The sequence below is a fragment of the Convolutriloba macropyga genome, chromosome 15 (genome assembly GCF_964194025.1).
Source record: "Convolutriloba macropyga chromosome 15, txConMacr16.3, whole genome shotgun sequence".
NCBI lineage: Eukaryota > Metazoa > Xenacoelomorpha > Acoela > Convolutidae > Convolutriloba > Convolutriloba macropyga.
This window is the reverse complement of record NC_134482.1, coordinates 30,889,988-30,907,557: the sequence shown is the minus strand read 5'-3', so window position 1 is coordinate 30,907,557 and position 17,570 is coordinate 30,889,988. Positions and strand designations below refer to the sequence as shown.

General features: G+C 38.1%; 1 protein-coding gene across 1 annotated transcript; it reads right to left on the bottom strand.

Annotated features, from left to right (window-relative positions):
• Window positions 1–449: 449 nt before the first annotated feature.
• On the bottom strand, window positions 450–7,191 carry LOC142354279 (uncharacterized). Its single transcript, XM_075406545.1, has 2 exons — window positions 6,935–7,191; window positions 450–1,328 (listed from the first exon to the last, which is right to left on the bottom strand). The coding sequence occupies exons 1-2, from the start codon at window positions 6,952–6,954 to the stop codon at window positions 575–577; spliced, it is 774 nt and encodes a 257-aa protein (XP_075262660.1). The 5' UTR covers window positions 6,955–7,191; the 3' UTR covers window positions 450–574.
• Between the last annotated feature and the right edge of the window lie 10,379 nt (window positions 7,192–17,570).

Genomic DNA, 17,570 nt, shown 5'->3' with positions numbered 1-17,570 from the left:
TTGCGGTAGAAAAGTTTTTTTCACAGCTATTCAACGCTAATCTTACATTGTTTTTTGACCAAACCTCCACCCGGGTTTGATGATTAAAAAAATTTATCAACCTTTAAATCGTTGTTTTCTAATTTTGAGATATATGTAAAAATGCTTGGGCTAAAGTATGTGAGTGTGTTAATGATCATCATAATAGTAAAATGTGAAAAAAACTTGGAACTGTTTCGGTAATGGATTGAATTAATAAAAGTAGGCCAAAAAAGCGAAAATAAATGGAGCTCCTTTTACACTTGCCATAATATGGCAAGTGTAAAAATGCAGAATTGAAATATCACGATTCAGTACTGATTTACTTTGAGCGTGCACTCCGGGAGCGTCAAATTTGTTAGTGGTAGTATTTATTATCTACTAGGGTACTATTAAAAATTGATATCAAGAATCTGTTAACGTTTACGTGATTTTCGACTTTTGGTCAAATTATAGATAGTATAAATGTTAAGATAAGGATTTAACTGATTTGAACTTCAGTTCTTTGTACTTTCATTTTACTGAATAGGACAATCATGCATGTTTAAAAGTCTGATTATATGATACGCCAAAGTAGCAGAATTTGATATGCCTGCTTTTCCTCTGGTGTTTTGCATTTTGAATACTCCAGAAGCAGTTTTGTATACGCGGTAGCAACAGCCACACTTCCATATTGAGCCGTAATTTCAGCAAGCGCTTTCTGAGCTCCCTGTTTTGCAGCTTCACCGAAGACAAATTTGCCCATTTCTTCCGCAGTTTTTTTCTTAACAGCATCCACAATAATCTTCTTTATTGCAAAATCAATGCCTTCATGCGCAACAGTTGTTGCTCCCTGTTGGAGACCAAATACAAAGGTTTGCTCGAGACCTGTCTTCCCGATTTGTTTGCCCCCCTCCTTGAAAGAAGTTCGCAAACTTCCCATGAAGGCATCACGAGAAGCCGTTCCGAGAATTCCCGTGGCAATATCTTTCCCAAGTTGATCACCAACTCCTTTCGATATCGCTTTGGCTGCTGTTCCGGTAGCAGCTTTTTTAGCAATCAATTCAGCACTTTTATTGCGAGCTCCATTCACAACTGCCTTCTTAGCTCCTTCCTTAGCAGCAGAGCCGGCAGCCGTAGAAACTCCAAATGTAGCTATACTCAATAAGCCCATAGCACCATCAATAACGGCTGATGTGGTGTCACCTTCTGCTATATCATTAGCTACCTCGCCAGTTGTTATAAGAGCTGTGGCTGCTATCCCACCCACTGGGCCACCAACTGCTGTCGCCCCGACTACCACAGCTGTTTTCGCTGCCACTTTGGCGCATCTAAATCACTTTCTGGTGGAAACATAAAAGCTACAATATGTCTGCATGTTTTCTAGCTATCGATGCCAATATGGAAATCAATGGAATGAATAGAGTATGGCGCTATTCCGTTGCATCTTTGCCGAGACAATTTTTTTGGCTGATTTTATCAGCCAGCATTAAAAAATTAAGATGGAAATTGATTTTGTTTCTCCATATATCCATCTTAAGATTAGTGGAGTATTATGCGCATAATGTTTTTGAACTCATAAAGTCGGAACAAGGAACATCACAGTGCAGAATGTTCTCCAACCGTTTTTTACATTGCACAAGACATCAAACAAAAAGCATAAAAAACTATTTTTTTTATTTAAAACAATTTTTCATTGAGATGAGATAGAAAAACGTAGCTGGATAAAACCAGAAAAGTTTGTACACTGCATTCTTTTTCTCTTTTACATTTATCTGTTTATGTTGTTTTTCAAAATGCTTCAAAAGTTTTCAGAGAAATTAAAAAGAAAGATATTCATTAAAATTTTCATTAAAGTTCGTTAAATTAAAATTTAATATTGAAACGTTTTTAAACAATAATTTCAAGCAGTGAGCTAAGCAATGTCCAAATTCAAGCATACTGGAAGAAAGAAGAATTTCTGGTGGAAAAAGATTACCACTGTGAAAACTCGAGTAAAATTTTTCAAAGTTACAATTCGTGTTCTTTTTTTCAGCTAGGAAACGGTTCAAAACGTTTTTTAAACAGCAAAAGGGTTGTGTTAGATAATAAAAAACGGGAAATTTTTTTTAATAGTGCCTAGCAGGTATTTGCTGGGATGCTTAGGCAAGCTTAGGCAGCAGGAAGATAAGATTTCCTTTTTGTATTATTTCGCTTAAAATCTCATAGAATTTATAGAAATTCATTGAAAGTCAATTTTTCTTTTGAGAGTTCCTTGTCAGAAACATTTTGATGAGACGCAGATGAGACGCATATTTATATATTTTTGTTGCAATCGTCAATTGAGGATTGATGCTTTTGGAAAACTAAAATTCTTTTAAAAACATTGGAAAAATAAACAAAAAATGTGATTTCATTGCCCCTTCTATTACATGTTGCTGTGGTCAGCTGGTTTTCCAGCTAAAAAAGGTAAACCTAGATAGATTTCTAATTTTTGGTAGGGGATGAATTTGAAAAAAAATTTGTTTTCCACTTTGTTTTCTACCCTGTAAGAGTTTACTGACCCCTAATACTACTGGCCGAAAAAGTAGTACTTCAATTTTTTGGTTTGGAAATTGATCTTTGGATTTGGCGTGTAATAAATTGCCTAAAATCAGGACAATTGGAGGCACCAATATATGTTATTTTGTTTCTGGTTGCAATTTTTTTTCAATGTAGCTCAAAAATTATCAAAATTGGAGGCTGCCCATGCCATTACGCGGCCATTATAAAGCAAACAGGAGAGAGCAAGCATCTTGTAACTTTTCAGTAACGAATAAACTAGGTATATTAATAAACTGATTATACGACGAACTATACGATTTTTTCTTATAAAAAGTTTTACAAATCTTGCCAATTTTATCAAAAACTTGACGAAGTGGGTATTTCCGACTGCACTTTAGCAGTATACCTAACTTTGAATTTATTTCAAACAACTTGAATCGTTGCTTAAAAAATGAAGATCGGATTTTTTCTGGCGGTTATGGCACAATTGCACAATGAAAATAGCCGAAAACCAACTTGCAGCAAAACGATCTCTTGAAAAAATTAATTTGAATTTTGAAAAAGTAAAAAAATTACTTCTGAAGAACAGCAACACGAATATGTTATTTAAACTCTTCATAGCGCAATAAATAAAGATGAAAAATTTGTATAAATTTGGCAGAAAATGAAAACCAAAGATGTTTGGTACAATAGCTTCCCAGTGTGAATTGGCAGAATTAAGAGTGCAAAATTTAACCTCTCGGTGTTCACTCAAGTTCCTTAAACCTGAAATTCGGATAATAAAATTTTGAGGGTTTTCGGCCTTGGGACATTTTTCAGTTGGAAAAATACCGACTTAAATGGTTTTCTGGAGCCAATAAAATTTTTTTTCAAAACAGAAATACAAAAAATGCAGTGGTGTCAACTAAACTTTCTATACACGGAGCGTTATAGATCAATTTTTTTCTGACAACTTGACTTAATTAAGTAGAGTTGAGATTAAAATACCGATTGCAATTTTTATATCTCGAGGTAAAAAAAGAGATAAATGTGACCTGAGACTAAAAATTGCGTATATAAATTGTGTTTTTTTTCAAAAAGCCAACCGTTCATCTTCACCAACATTAAGATTGCAAGATCCGTTGCACTCCACTCCATAAATATTAGGGTTAAATTAGGGTTCAAAACATGACCCTGTAATTTGCATTTGTTCCTGCAAACTCGAATCAAGGCCAAACTTTGGCATGGCTTGTTTGATCAAGATCAATTGTTGGCTGGATCAGACGGTTTAGATCCTCTACCTCGGTAAAGGGAATTATTGGAGCCTGATTAGGTAAACGAATATAACTATGTGATGTAATAACAACCCTATTAAAATGACGTCGATAATTTTCAAAGAAAAGGTCAATTAACGTCCTCTTGAGTTGCTCAGACACAGTTTTTCACTCCCGATTGAGCGAATGATTGTGACTGTAAATTTGCAATTCAAAACTCTTTGCGTTCGCATTTTAAGCAAAATCAATAAAAATTGATTTTCAACAAAAAAATTTTTTCTACAAAACTTAAGAACAAAAACATTTTTTGTAAAATTCTTTTCCTCTAAACTGTCTTATTTTTGTCTGATAAGAGTCGGACAAATCCGAATCGTCACACTTTAAATTATGGCAGCAAAAATTATTAGCGTACTGCCAGTTAAAAAATGATTGCTTTTTGTCAGAGGTATTTTGCTGTATTTTGCACTAGTTCCTGCAAACTCGAATCAAGGCCAAAATTTTGCGTGACTTGTTTCATCAAGGTCAATTTATGGCTGGATCAGCCAGTTTAAAGCCTCCACATCACCAAAAGCAAATTTCGTGACTGATTAGTCAAAAGAATATAAACACTTGAAGTAATAAGAGTCATATAAAAAAGAAGCTGTCATTTTTCAATGAAAAAGTCAGTTTGACACTTCATGAGTTGCTCAAACACAATCATTCTCTCCCATTTTGAATACGTGTGACTGTACTGTTGCAATTCAAAAATCTTTGCTGACGTTTGGTAATCAAAATCAATAAAAATTGATTTTCAACAAAAACTATTTCTACAAAACTTTCAACAAAAACACTTTTTGTGAAATTTTTTCCCTATAAACTGTCTTTTTTGTCTGACAAGAGTCGAACAAATCCGAATCGTTGCATTTCGAACTATGGCAGCAAAAATTATTATCTTACCGCCAGTTAAAAATTGATTGCTTTTTGTCAGATTATTTTGTTGTATTTTGCACTAGTTCCTGCAACATCGAATCAAGGCCAAACTATGGCATGACTTGCCTGATCAAGATCAATTGTTGGCTGGATCAGCCAGTGTATATTCTTTATCTCGCCAAAGGCAAAAATCGGAGCCTGATTAGTCAAATGAATATAAACACTTGAAGTAATAAGAGTCATATAAAAAAGAAGCTGTCATTTTTCAAAAAAAGAGTCAGTTTGACACTTCATGAGTTGCTCAAACACAATCATTCTCTCCCATTTTGAACACGTGTGATTGTAATGTTGCAATTCAAAAAACTTTGCTCACGTGTGGTAAACAAAATCAATAAATATTGATTTTCAACAAAAACATTTTCTACAAAACTTTCAACAAAAACACTTTATTGTTTTCCTCTAAACTGTCTTTTTTGTCTGACAAGAGTCGGACCAATCCGAATCGTCGCATTTTAATTAATGGCAGCAAAGATTATTACCATACCGCCAGTTAAAAAAAGATTGTTTTTTGTCCGATTTTTTTGCTGTATTTTGCACTATATCCTGCAAACTCGAATCAAGACCAAAATTTTGTGTGACTTGTTTGATCAAGGTCAATTCTTGGCTGGATCAGCCAGTTTATAGCCTCCACATCGCCAAAAGCAAATATCGTGACTGATTAGTCAAAAGAATATAACTACTTGAGCTAAAAAAAACCCCTAAAAAATGGCGCTGATAATTTTTAGTGAAAAAATCAATTGGAGACCTCATGAGTTGCTCAAACACAATTATTCACTCCCAATTTGTACACGTGTGACTGTATTTTTTCAATTCAAACAATTTCAGTTTCTTGCCGTAAATAAATCACTAAAAACTGTTTTTCAACAAAAACACTGCCCACAAAAACTTTGAACAAAATCATTTTTTGTAAAATTCTTTTCCTCTGAACTGACTTCTTTTCTTCTGATTAGAGTCGGCAAATCCGAATCGTCGCACATAAATTATGGCAACAAAAATTATTAGCGTACTGCCAGTTAAAAAATGATTGCTTTTTTTCAGAGGTGTTTTGCTGTATTTTGCACTAGTTCCTGCAAACTCGAATCAAGGCCAATCGTTGGCATGACTTGTTTGATCGAGGTCAACTGTTCGCTGGATCAGCCAATGTATATCCTCCACCTCGCCAAAGGCAAAAAACGGAGCCTGATTAGTCAAAGGAATTTAAAAACTTGAAGTAATAAGAGTCATATAAAAAAGAATGTGTCATTTTTCGATGAAAAAGTCAGTTTGACACTTCATGAGTTGCTCAAACACAATTATTCTCTCCCATATTGGACACGTGTGACTGTAATGTTGCAATTCGAAAACGTTTGCTTTCGTGCAGTAAACAATTCAATAAAAATCGATTTTGTTTTCAAACACTACCGTGTTAAAGTATTTCAAAGGATCAAAGTATTTTTTTTTTAAGAATTCACAGCTCGACGAAATTTTGAAGCATTTAAAAAGTTTTTTAGCTTATGTTAGGATTCGTTGGACTAAATTGGAATGTCTTCGTTTTGTCTAACAACATTTAGTTTGGCATTATTCGATAAGTCATAGTGGAATTCATTGCAGAAGAATGCATAAAAAATAACCGAGACTTTTTTCCAAGAAAGCTAAACAAAAACTGTCAAAACTTTTGGTAGATGCTTGAAAACTTGTTCAGAACAAGCAATGTTTTTTGTGGGAATCAAAAAAGCTTTAACAAAACTCTCAAGGGCAACTCAACTAATTGAAACAACTCTGGAAGAAGTCAAAATTGAGTAGACAAAAATCTGTTTTAATCAAAAATTTTCTTCTGCACTCAGCGACAGTAATTTATGTTAAACAAGAAGTCTTCATTTATTGTTTATACTTTCCACAAAAATTTTGTTCTAGATGAATTTCGCTAAGAAAAGGACTGCGGTTTCAATTTTGCTATCTTTTTTAACGTGAAAAATGGTCTCCTCTGTTGAACGAAATGTCCTTAAGGAGTACAGACTCTCAAATTAGCATTTTGTGGAGGTCAAACAATAGGCTAGGAGAGGTAACCTGCGAACAATGAAATTGAACACGAGAAAAGTGATCTTTTAACCTCATTTTCGAAGAATTTTCTAACAGTTCAGCTTATTACAAATGGAAAGAAAAAGAACCGAATCTGCAACAGCTAACTTATTTAACGTGGAGTCAATACATACCCCCAAAGAAAATTTGCCATTCTTCGAAGTCAGTTGTTCAACGTAGTAACCGTCTCAAACGATCAGAAAAGAAAACTCTGGGTTATTGTTGAACAGAAAAATTAAATTCGAGTTAAAAGTTAGACTAAGTTAAATAGTCCGGTTTTCTCAGTTCGAGTTTGTGGTTTGACAGAAAACAAATTGTTCTTACACAGTAATATTTTTTTTGTAATTCAGACGCTGTTTTAGTTTTTCAAATATCACTTTTTAAAAGAGACTATTTGATACGAAGAGTATTTGAAAAAAATGTTGAATATTGAAGAGCAGTTTTCACAAACATGAGCAAGTTAAAATGCCATTTTTAGTAACAATCTAAATTCACTGCATTATTCAGACTATAAATCATCGAAATCACTCATACAGCACGTCGGACAGAATTGGAAACGGTTCAAAATCACATGTGTACACATGCACATGAGAGAGAGAATAGAATTGCTTGATTAAAACATCAAACTAATTCAAATTATTTGATTTCATTATTTAAAATTACTGTGTTTACAAAGTTCAAATTCTCATGAACAAATAAATGAACTATCAATAAACGAAAAACAGAATAACATGAAGAAAGTCTAGTCAATGAGGTCCAACTTTCGGTTTATTTTTACTCATACCAGAACAGAAAAAAATCGCATGCCAAATACCGATGGCATTTTTGGTTGATCGCAAAATTGTCGAGTCAGCTCCACCGACTGTGACATCCAATCATTAAAACTCAAAACAGAAAAATTTTTATGATTAAGCAGAAGCGGTATTAATTTCAAAAACTGTTGCTGTTGAGATCAGCCAAAAACGACAATTATATCAGAATAAAATCATAAAAAAAGTTATAGAATTTAGTTCGAGTTTGTTGATTCCAGTGTTTTGCATGGTAATATTTTTTAGATAATGAACTTATAGATTGAAAAAAAGGACTGCACCACTCAATAATAAAACTTATTGAATTACCAAAATATATGCCCGGAGGTGGGTGGCAGAGCAAATCAGCGCGCAATCAGTAGTAGTAGTGTAGTAGTAGTAGTAGTAGTAGTAGTAGTAGTAGTAGTAGTAGTAGTAGTAGTAGTAGTAGTAGTAGTAGTAGTAGTAGTAGTAGTAATAACAAGACTGCAGACCTTTTCTTAGCAAGACTGCAGCAAATAGTTTTTCGATTGTCACCTTCAACACCAATCTCGTCGTACTTGAAGCAGCTACACTGGTTGCCAATTAGAAAATGCATTGTGTTCAAAACCCTATTTTATGCGCATCGTATTGTACATCCGCCTGGCAAACCCCCACTCTTTTTATCGGAATTAACAAAACGAAACACGGTGGATACAAGGTCGCAATTTTTCTGCAACATTTTTGTTCCCAAAGTTCGCTCCAATTCCCGTCGCCGTTGAGTGGTATAAACTCTGTTTCGGGTTGAAAATTGTACCATCAGAAATTTTATTCAAGCAAAATCAGGCAAAAACTCGAATCTTATCTGTTTTAAGTTTCCAGCATCGTTGAAATTTTAATTGATGCTTAAAATAATGCTGGCAATAACAACCACGAGGCCATCATGAAGCTGAAACAGCGAAAGATTATTGAAGTTGATAAAGCTACGCTCTGTCCGCCAATCTTCTGTACAGGAGAAGCTTGTCCCTCCGCATCAAAAGCCAAAAATTTATCATCTTGACCTCGAGGAGAAATTCTAATCCTAAAGTCTTCAGAGGCAGCAAAATTAAGCCTTGCAGCGGCCGAGAGCCAGAAATCGCAAGCTTTTAGAGAAGCCTATCTTGATGCCTTCAGTTACTGGCTCGACCTCGACGAAAGCAAAACAGGGCTTATTAAGAACATCTACAATCACGTTGTTCACTGGAAAGCAATCTTTTTTTGCGCTGCCAAGAAACAAGTGATGCCTTAAAGTCGACAATACCTTGAATGAAATCATGACTGTCACTTTAAATGTTTCTAACGCGGAAACAGTAATGTACTCCGCAATCGTGATGCCTCATCTCTTTCTTGCAAGAACAAGAACGGAGGAGGAAAATAACGAAACCATTGCAAGACGGTTAAATCAATGGATCAAGTGGTAGATAGTATCACCTCGTTCTTGAAGCAAAAACTAAAGCAAAACAATCTCTTGATGAATACAAAGATTTTGATAAATACATGTCAACAAGAAAAGCCTTCAATGATATTCGAAGTCATTGCTAAGGCCATTTGGTGATGGCATTGTCCTTCGCTATGGCTGAGACCCAGTGACGATGCCATCACTATGCAAATGCAACTTCCGATATATGTCCAAAAGGAGGATACACGCACATGAGACGTAATGAACTTTGCGATTCCTTTGCAAACTTGTTAAGTGATTTTTGTCAAGATGTCGAGAACAAACCTCGTCTTAAGCAATTGCAAGGGGGAGACCTGTGCCTTTAAACCAGCGACAGCTATTGATGATGCAAGATTAGATATCATGGTCAACGGACTTTGGGAATTGATGTTCAACAAAACCTTTTTTGCTGTGAAAATTTTCAAGCAGCTGACAATAAGTTGCCAAGAAAGCATTACCGAAGAATACGAGTACCATGAATCTATTTAAAAGAACAAATTTGAACAAAGATTAACAGGTTGAGAAAGCAACATTTTGTCTGCTTCTCTTCGCTTGCACTGGTGGTGCTGTCCCATCAGCTTAAAAAGCCTTGAAACAACTGGCATAAAAGCTCTCTGCCCGAAAAGGGACAGCTACGCTGATATCATATAATATCTAATGACAAAAATCAGCGTTTCTCCTGAGGAGAGCCATCTTGTGCATTCCTTGGTCAAGTACGCTTAGGCGGCGCAAAATTGTTGATGCTTCGATTTGAGCCGTGGTTGAAGAAGGGAGGCTGTTAGATCGACTCATCGACTTGTGTCATTAGTTGTTTGTTTTCTAATGCTGTCTCTCTTTTATTTTACTTTCCCAGATGATGTTTGTGTATATCATTTTATTGATAGGTTTAAACAATACAAGTTGCTTTATGAAGACGTAGTGCTAGGAGTGCACCGGACCAGCCAATATTCATCCAGTGTTGGGGAGGAGCATTGCTTAAGAAATGTTCCTCCCCCAACACTGGGCGAATATTGGAGGGAGCACAGCAATAAAGAGGCTCACGAAATTCTAAGAGTTGGCATCAAATGCTTCGTTAAAAAGACCTATGATCAGAGTTTAGGTCGTCTTGGCATCAGATATAAAAGACTATATGTCGACCAATATTTTGTAAAAAAAGACCTATGATCAGACTTTAGGTCAACTGTACCGGATATGAAAAGACCGTTGGTCGATTTATGAAAAGACAGTGGTGGACCGATATGGGATATGAAAAGATCGTTGAACGGTTTATGAAAAGACCGTGGTCGACCGATATGGGATATGGAAAGACCGTTGGTCGATTTATGGAAAAAACGTGGTCGACAGATATTGGGTATGAAAAGACAGGTTGGTCGACTTATTCTTTACTACTGTCACGATTTGTAAATGTATATAAGAAGTGACTTGCCGCCCTTGAGTTGACCGACTATCCTTCTAGCGGAGCCTTTTTCTTTAAATTGACCTTTTTCTCATGGACAGATATGGACCTAGAGAACTTGCCCTGAAGTTTATTCTACTACTACTAAACCTTGCATTTCCTGGGTCTCAAAACCCATGGGACAAACCTAAAGTCTGAACTATTACATCAACACATTTAAACGGACTATTGTTTGTATATCGACGTTTTCAGATAAAGCAGCAACAACCCCCGCCGCGTCGAAGAATTATTCCACCATGTGCGCAAACTCCTGTTGCTCCAGCTGTTGGAGGTTTTCCTCGAAGTAACACTGTTAGCGATGGATCAGCAGGGTTTGCTCCTGACGTTGGACACTTGAGACCAGCCACACTGGGTTATTTGAGTTTAACTTAGCATTGAGGAAGCGCCACCACCCTCCCTCGTTGCTACTAAACAGGGTGGGGAGCACAAACGTAATGATCCAACAACCAATACAGTTCAATGTCTTAGTGACTTGCAAAAATATGCTCACTCTTTAGCAGCAGTATGAAAAAAGTTGAGGCGCTTCCTCAATGCTAAGTTAAACTCAAATAACTTTTTTTTCTGTCCTTTTTCTCATGGACAGTTATGGACCGAGAGAACTTGCCCTGAAGTTTATTCTACTACTACTAAACCTTGCATTTCCTGGGTCTCAAAACCCATGGGACAAACCTAAAGTCTCAACTATTACATCAACACATTTAAACGGACTATTGTTTGTATATCGACGTTTTCAGATAAAGCAGCAACAACCCCCGCCGCGTCGAAGAATTATTCCACCATGTGCGCAAACTCCTGTTGCTCCAGCTGTTGGAGGTTTTCCTCGAAGTAACACTGTTAGCGATGGATCAGCAGGGTTTGCTCCTGACGTTGGACACTTGAGACCAGCCACACTGGGTTATTTGAGTTTAACTTAGCATTGAGGAAGCGCCACCACCCTCCCTCGTTGCTACTAAACAGGGTGGGGAGCACAAACGTAATGATCCAACAACCCATACAGTTCAATGTCTTAGTGACTTGCAAAAAGATGCTCACTCTTTAGCAGCAGTATGAAAAAAGTTGAGGCGCTTCCTCAATGCTAAGTTAAACTCAAATAACCCAGTGTGGCTGGTCTCAAGTGTCCAACGCCAGGAGCAAACATTGCTGATCCATCGCTAACAGTGTTACTTCGAGGAAAACCTCCAACAGCTGGAGCAACAGGAGTTTGCGCATTTGGTGGAACAATTCTTTGACGCGGCGGGGGTTGTTGCTGCATTATCTGAAAACGTCGATATACAAACAATGGTCCGTTTAAATGTGTTGATGTAATAGTTGAGACTTTAGGTTTGTCCCATGGGTTTTGAGACCCAGGAAATGCAAGGTTTAGTAGTAGTAGAATAAACTTCAGGGCATGTTCTCTAGGTCCATATCTCTCCATGAGAAAAAGGTCAATTTAAAGAAAAAGGCTCCCCTAAAATATAGCCGGTCAACTCGGGGGCGGCAAGTCAACTCTTATTTAAATTTACAAATCGTGACAGTAGTAAAGAATTAAAGCATCAAAAGTGAGAAAGACGAACAGCAGAATTACAAACGAAATAGATATGAGCATCAAAAATCAATATACAAAATGTGGTTATTTTGAATCAGTATTCCAGATAAGTTTACCGAGACATCTAGGACAGCAACCGGTATTCATTTACAATGGTAACCAATTTCTTTCTAATCATGGTAACCAATTTAGATGAGGTAAAGTAACCCCAGTTGAGAGGTCGACTTTATGAAAATACTTATAAAGTCGACCTAGGGTGGTATTTCCCTACCTTAAATACAGTCGACCTCTAGTAAGGGTCGACCTAAAGTCTTTTCATATGTCGACCAACCTGTCTTCTCATACCCAATATCTGTCGACCACGGTCTTTCCATAAATCGACCAACGGTCTTTCCATATCCCATATCGGTCGACCACGGTCTTTTCATAAACCGTTCAACGGTCTTTTCATATCCCATATCGGTCCACCACGGTCTTTTCATAAATTGACCATCGGTCTTTTCTTATCCCATATCGGTCAACTTACGGTCTTTTTATACCCAATATCGGTCGCCTAAGGTCTCTTCATAAACCGACCAACGGTCTTTTCATATCCGGTACAGTTGACCTAAATCTGATCATAGGTTTTTTTTTACAAAATATTGGTCGACCTATAGTCTTTTCATATCTGATTCCAAGACGACCTAAACTCTGATCATAGGTCTTTTTAACAAAACATTTGATGCGAACTCTTAGAATTTCGTGAGCCTCTTTATTGCTGGGCTCCTTCCAATATTCGCCCAGTGTTGGGGGAGGAGCATTTCTTAAGCAATGCTCCTCACCAACACTGGGTGAATATTGGCTGGTTCGGTGCACTCCTAGCACTACGTCTTCATAAAGCAACTCATATTGTTTACATCTATCAATAAAATGATATACACAAACATCATCTGGGAAAGTAAAGATAAAAGAGAGACAGCATTAGAAAACAAACAACTAATGACACAAGTAGATGAGTCGAACTAACAACCTCCCTTCTTCAACCAGGGCTCCAATCGAAGCATCAACAACTTTGCACCCTCTATGCGTACTTGACCAACGAATGCACAAGATGGCTCTCCTCAGGAGAAACGCTGATTTTTTTCATTAGATATAATATGATATCAGCGTAGCTGTCCCCTATTCGCGCAGAGAGCTTTGATGCCAGTTGTTTCAAGGCTTTTTAAGCTGATGGGACAGCACCACCAGTGCAAGCGAAGAGAAGCAGACAAAATGTTGCTTTCTCAACCTGTTAATCTTTGTTCAAATTTGTTCTTTCAAATAGATTCATGGTACTCGTATTCTTCGGTAATGCTTTCATGGCAACTTTTTGTCAGCTGCTTGAAAATTTTCACAGCAAAAAAGGTTTTGTTGAACATCAATTCCCAAAGTCCGTTGACCATAATATCTAATCTTGCATCATCAATAGCTGTCGCTGGTTTAAAAGCACAGGTCTCCCCCTTGCAATTGCTTAAGATGAGGTTTGTTCTCGACATCTTGACAAAAATCACTTAACAAGTTTGCAAAGGAATCGCGAAGTTCATTACGTCTCATGTGCGTGTATCCTCCTTTCGGACATATATCGGAAGTTGCGTTTGCATAGTGATGGCATCGTCACTGGGTCTCAGCCATAGCGAAGGACAACGCCATCACGAATTGGCCTTAGCAATGACTTCGAATATCATTGAAGGCTTTTCCTGTTGACATGTATTTATCAAAATCTTTTTATTCATCAAGAGATTGTTTTGCTTTAGTGTTTGCTTCAAGAAAGAGGTGATACTATCTACCACTTGATCCATTGATTTAACCGTCTTGCAATGGTTTCGTTATTTTCTTCCTCCGTTCTTGTTCTTGCAAGAAAGAGATGAGGCATCACGATTGCGGAGTACATTACTGTTTCCGCGTTAGAAACATTTAAAGTGACAGACATGATTTCAATCAAGGTATTGTCGACTTTAAAGCATCACTTGTTTCTTGGCAGCGCAAAAAAAAGATTGCTTTCCAGTGAACAACGTGATTGTAGATGTTCTTAATAAGCCCTGTTTTGCTTTCGTCGAGGTCGAGCCAGTATCTGAAGGCATCAGGATAGGCTTCTCTAGAAGCTTGCAATTTCTGGCTCTCGGCCGCTGCAAGGCTTAATTTTGCTGCCTCTGAAGACATTAGGATTAGGATTTTTCCTCGAGGTCAAGATGATAAATTTTTGGCTTTCGATGCAGAGGGACAAGCTTGTCCTGTACAGAAGATTGGCGGACAGAGCGTAGCTTTATCAACTTCAATAATTTTTCGCTGTTTCAGCTTCCTGATGGCCTCGTGGTTGTTTTTGCTATCATTAGTTTGAGCATCAATTAAAATTTCAACGATGCTGGAAACTTAAAACAGATAAGATTCGAGTTTTTGCCTGATTTTGCTTGAATAAAATTTCTGATGGTACAATTTTCAACCCGAAACAGAGTTTATACCACTCAACGGCGACGGGAATTGGAGCGAACTTTGGGAACAAAAATGTTGCAGAAAAATTGCGACCTTGTATCCACCGTGTTTCGTTTTGTTAATTCCGATAAAAAGAGTGGGGGTTTGCCAGGCGGATGTACAATACGATGCGCATAAAATAGGGTTTTGAACACAATAATTTTCCTAATTGGCAACCAGTGTAGCTGCTTCAAGTACGACGAGATTGGTGTTGAAGGTGACAATCGAAAAACTATTTGCTGCAGTCTTGCTAAGAAAAGGTCTGCAGTCTTGTTACTACTACTACTACTACTACTACTACTACTACTACTACTACTACTACTACTACTACTACTACTACTACTACTACTACTACTACTACTACTACTACTACTACTACTACTACTGCTACTACTACTACTACTACTACTACTACTACTACTACTACTACTACTACTACTGTTTCAACACTTTAATTCCAAATATGAAATAAAGGCACGGTTGGCAACAAATACAAACAAAACAAGAAGAGTTATTTGTTTGGTTATTCTGTGAAGTGCTGTACGACGAAATTGTTGAAGGCATTCTTTGACCCGGTTGCTGCTTTCTCCTGCAATCTGGTGAACGATACTTTGTTTCGTACACAGTCTCCTTCGATTTGACTCATCCACGTTTCTCGTTGCCCCCCAGGAGCGCGTCTAGCATGGACGTATTGATCGGGCGGGTCCCAATCGAAGGCACTGCAGGCTAATCTTACTGGTTCCATTCTCTCGATGTGTCCGTACCATTTTATCCGTTTGAGCATGATCATCGTGGATAGTTGGGGCATTCGTGATCTTGACATAATTTCTTCGTTCGTTGCTTTCTCCAGATATGACACACGTAGAATTCTCCGAAGACAACCACAGTGGAAACTCTCAAGTTTTCTCTCCATTAATTTCGAAAGAGTCCAAGTCTCTGAGCTGTACAGCACGGCTGATAAAACGAGTGCTTTGTACAAATTGCACTTGAGGCGCACGCTGAGCTGCTTGCTCTTCCAGAGATTTTGGAAGTTAGCTAACCGTTGTCTACCTTCTGCAAGTTTGCAATTGACTTCCTGCAGGTCTCCATGCTTGAGGCTGACATATGATCCGAGATACTTGAACGCTTCTATGTTTTCAAACTCGTTTCCGAGAACATCTTGTACTTTGCAGGAAAACACGCGTGTGGCAACTGCTTTAGGTTTGCCACAGTATCTCGATTGGTGAGCTTTTCGGCCATTGACTGTTTTGAACTTTCTTTCACACTTGTCACAGGTAAGGCTCGCCTCTAGTTGCTCGAACTTTGACTTGTTGACGACATTCTTTGACAAACCGGCTTTGCAGAATCTTGTTTGGTGCACTTTGCGTCCGGTAACTGTACTGAATTGCCGCTGACAATTCTGACATCTTAAAGACTCTTGGTCAGCCACCACTGACCGACTCTCATTTTCTAGCGACTCTGAATCTGCTACCGCAGATTGTTGTTGTGAAGCTACCAACGCTGGCTTAGCCACCGCTAAGTTTTTCAATCTTAGCTTCCGGCCATCTTGTGTTTCGAACCAGCCCGCTTTCTTTTTCGTTCCCAGCAGCACCTCCGTGCTGATGGTTAGTCGTGACTGGCTAGATGTCTCTGCCAGGAGTCCTAGTTTGCCTTTATGTGTTCCAGTGAGTATCTCCACGTTCTGTTGGATACTAGGCACTGCAACAACATTTGGGCTGTCGCATTTTACGCCCATATTCTTTGTTTTGGCCACATTAATCTTCAGACCAGCGGCTTCCGCAAGGGCCTCGATTCGATGTAGGTTTTCTTGCACCTCACTGTCTGAGACCCCCACGAGAGCAACATCATCAGCAAAATCTAAGTCAGCCACCAATCTCCCAATGTCTAATCCTCCATGCACCGAGTTAGCTAAAATGTAGTTGATGACAAGGCCGAATAGGATTGGGGACCACACATCACCCTGCCTAACGCCTGTTCTGACATCAAATAAGCGTCCCTTCTCACCTTCGGCTTTGACTCGACATTTGAATCTATCATAGCTGTTTCTTATGATGTTTATCACTTTTTGCGGCAGACCATAGTGTTTCATTATCTGGTACATCTGCTCACGATCGACAGAATCGAATGCCGCTCGAAAGTCTATGAAACAAAAGCTAATATCCAATTACTGATTCTGGGCGTGAAACATGGCTTTTTAGACAAAAGTTTCATAGATAATTGTTGTTTTCCGTCTTCTGGTCCTCACATTCGTCAGACATCCTCTGTATCTCTCCGCAAACAGAATGTGATCCAGCATCTTTTTTCGACAACTCGGATCGGGAGGGTTGTAGGTGTACCGATGCACTTGTCGATGCTGGAACCATGTACCACCTACGAGCAATTTGTGTGAAGTGCAAAATGATAACAACTTTTCCGAGTTTTCATTTTCTTCACCCATTCCAAACGGGCCTCTGCAGCTCATGGTGTCATTCAACTGGTGTCCAGGCTCTGCATTGAGGTCACCGATGACACAAATACGCTCCCTATGTTTGAAGCTGGAAACTAGGTCTGACTACTACTACTACTACGGCATTTCTGAATTTGGTCCACCAAATCCACGGATTTGGCATACCCCCGCAAACAATTTTCAAGCAGCTGACAAAAAGTTGCCATGAAAGGATTACCGAAGAATACGAGTACCATGAATCTATTTAAAAGAACAAATTTGAACAAAGATTGACAGGTTGAGAAAGCAACATTTTGTCTGCTTCTCTTCGCTTGCACTGGTGGTGCTGTCCCATCAGCTTAAAAAGCCTTGAAACAACTGGCATCAAAGCTCTCTGCGCGAATAGGGGACAGCTACGCTGATATCATATTATATCTAATGAAAAAAATCAGCGTTTCTCCTGAGGAGAGCCATCTTGTGCATTCGTTGGTCAAGTACGCATATAGGGTGCAAAGTTGTTGATGCTTCGATTGGAGCCGTGGTTGAAGAAGGGAGGTTGTTAGTTCGACTCATCTACTTGTGTCATTAGTTGTTTGTTTTCTAATGCTGTCTCTCTTTTATTTTACTTTCCCA

Bases quoted from the DNA above. Each gene is read 5' to 3' on its own strand.
- LOC142354279 (XM_075406545.1), bottom strand. From the start codon at position 6,954: ATGGCAAATTTTCTTTGGGG. The intron at 1,329-6,934 runs GTATGTATTGAC...AAAGTGATTTAG, and splicing joins ATGGCAAATTTTCTTTGGGG to ATGCGCCAAAGTGGCAGCGA.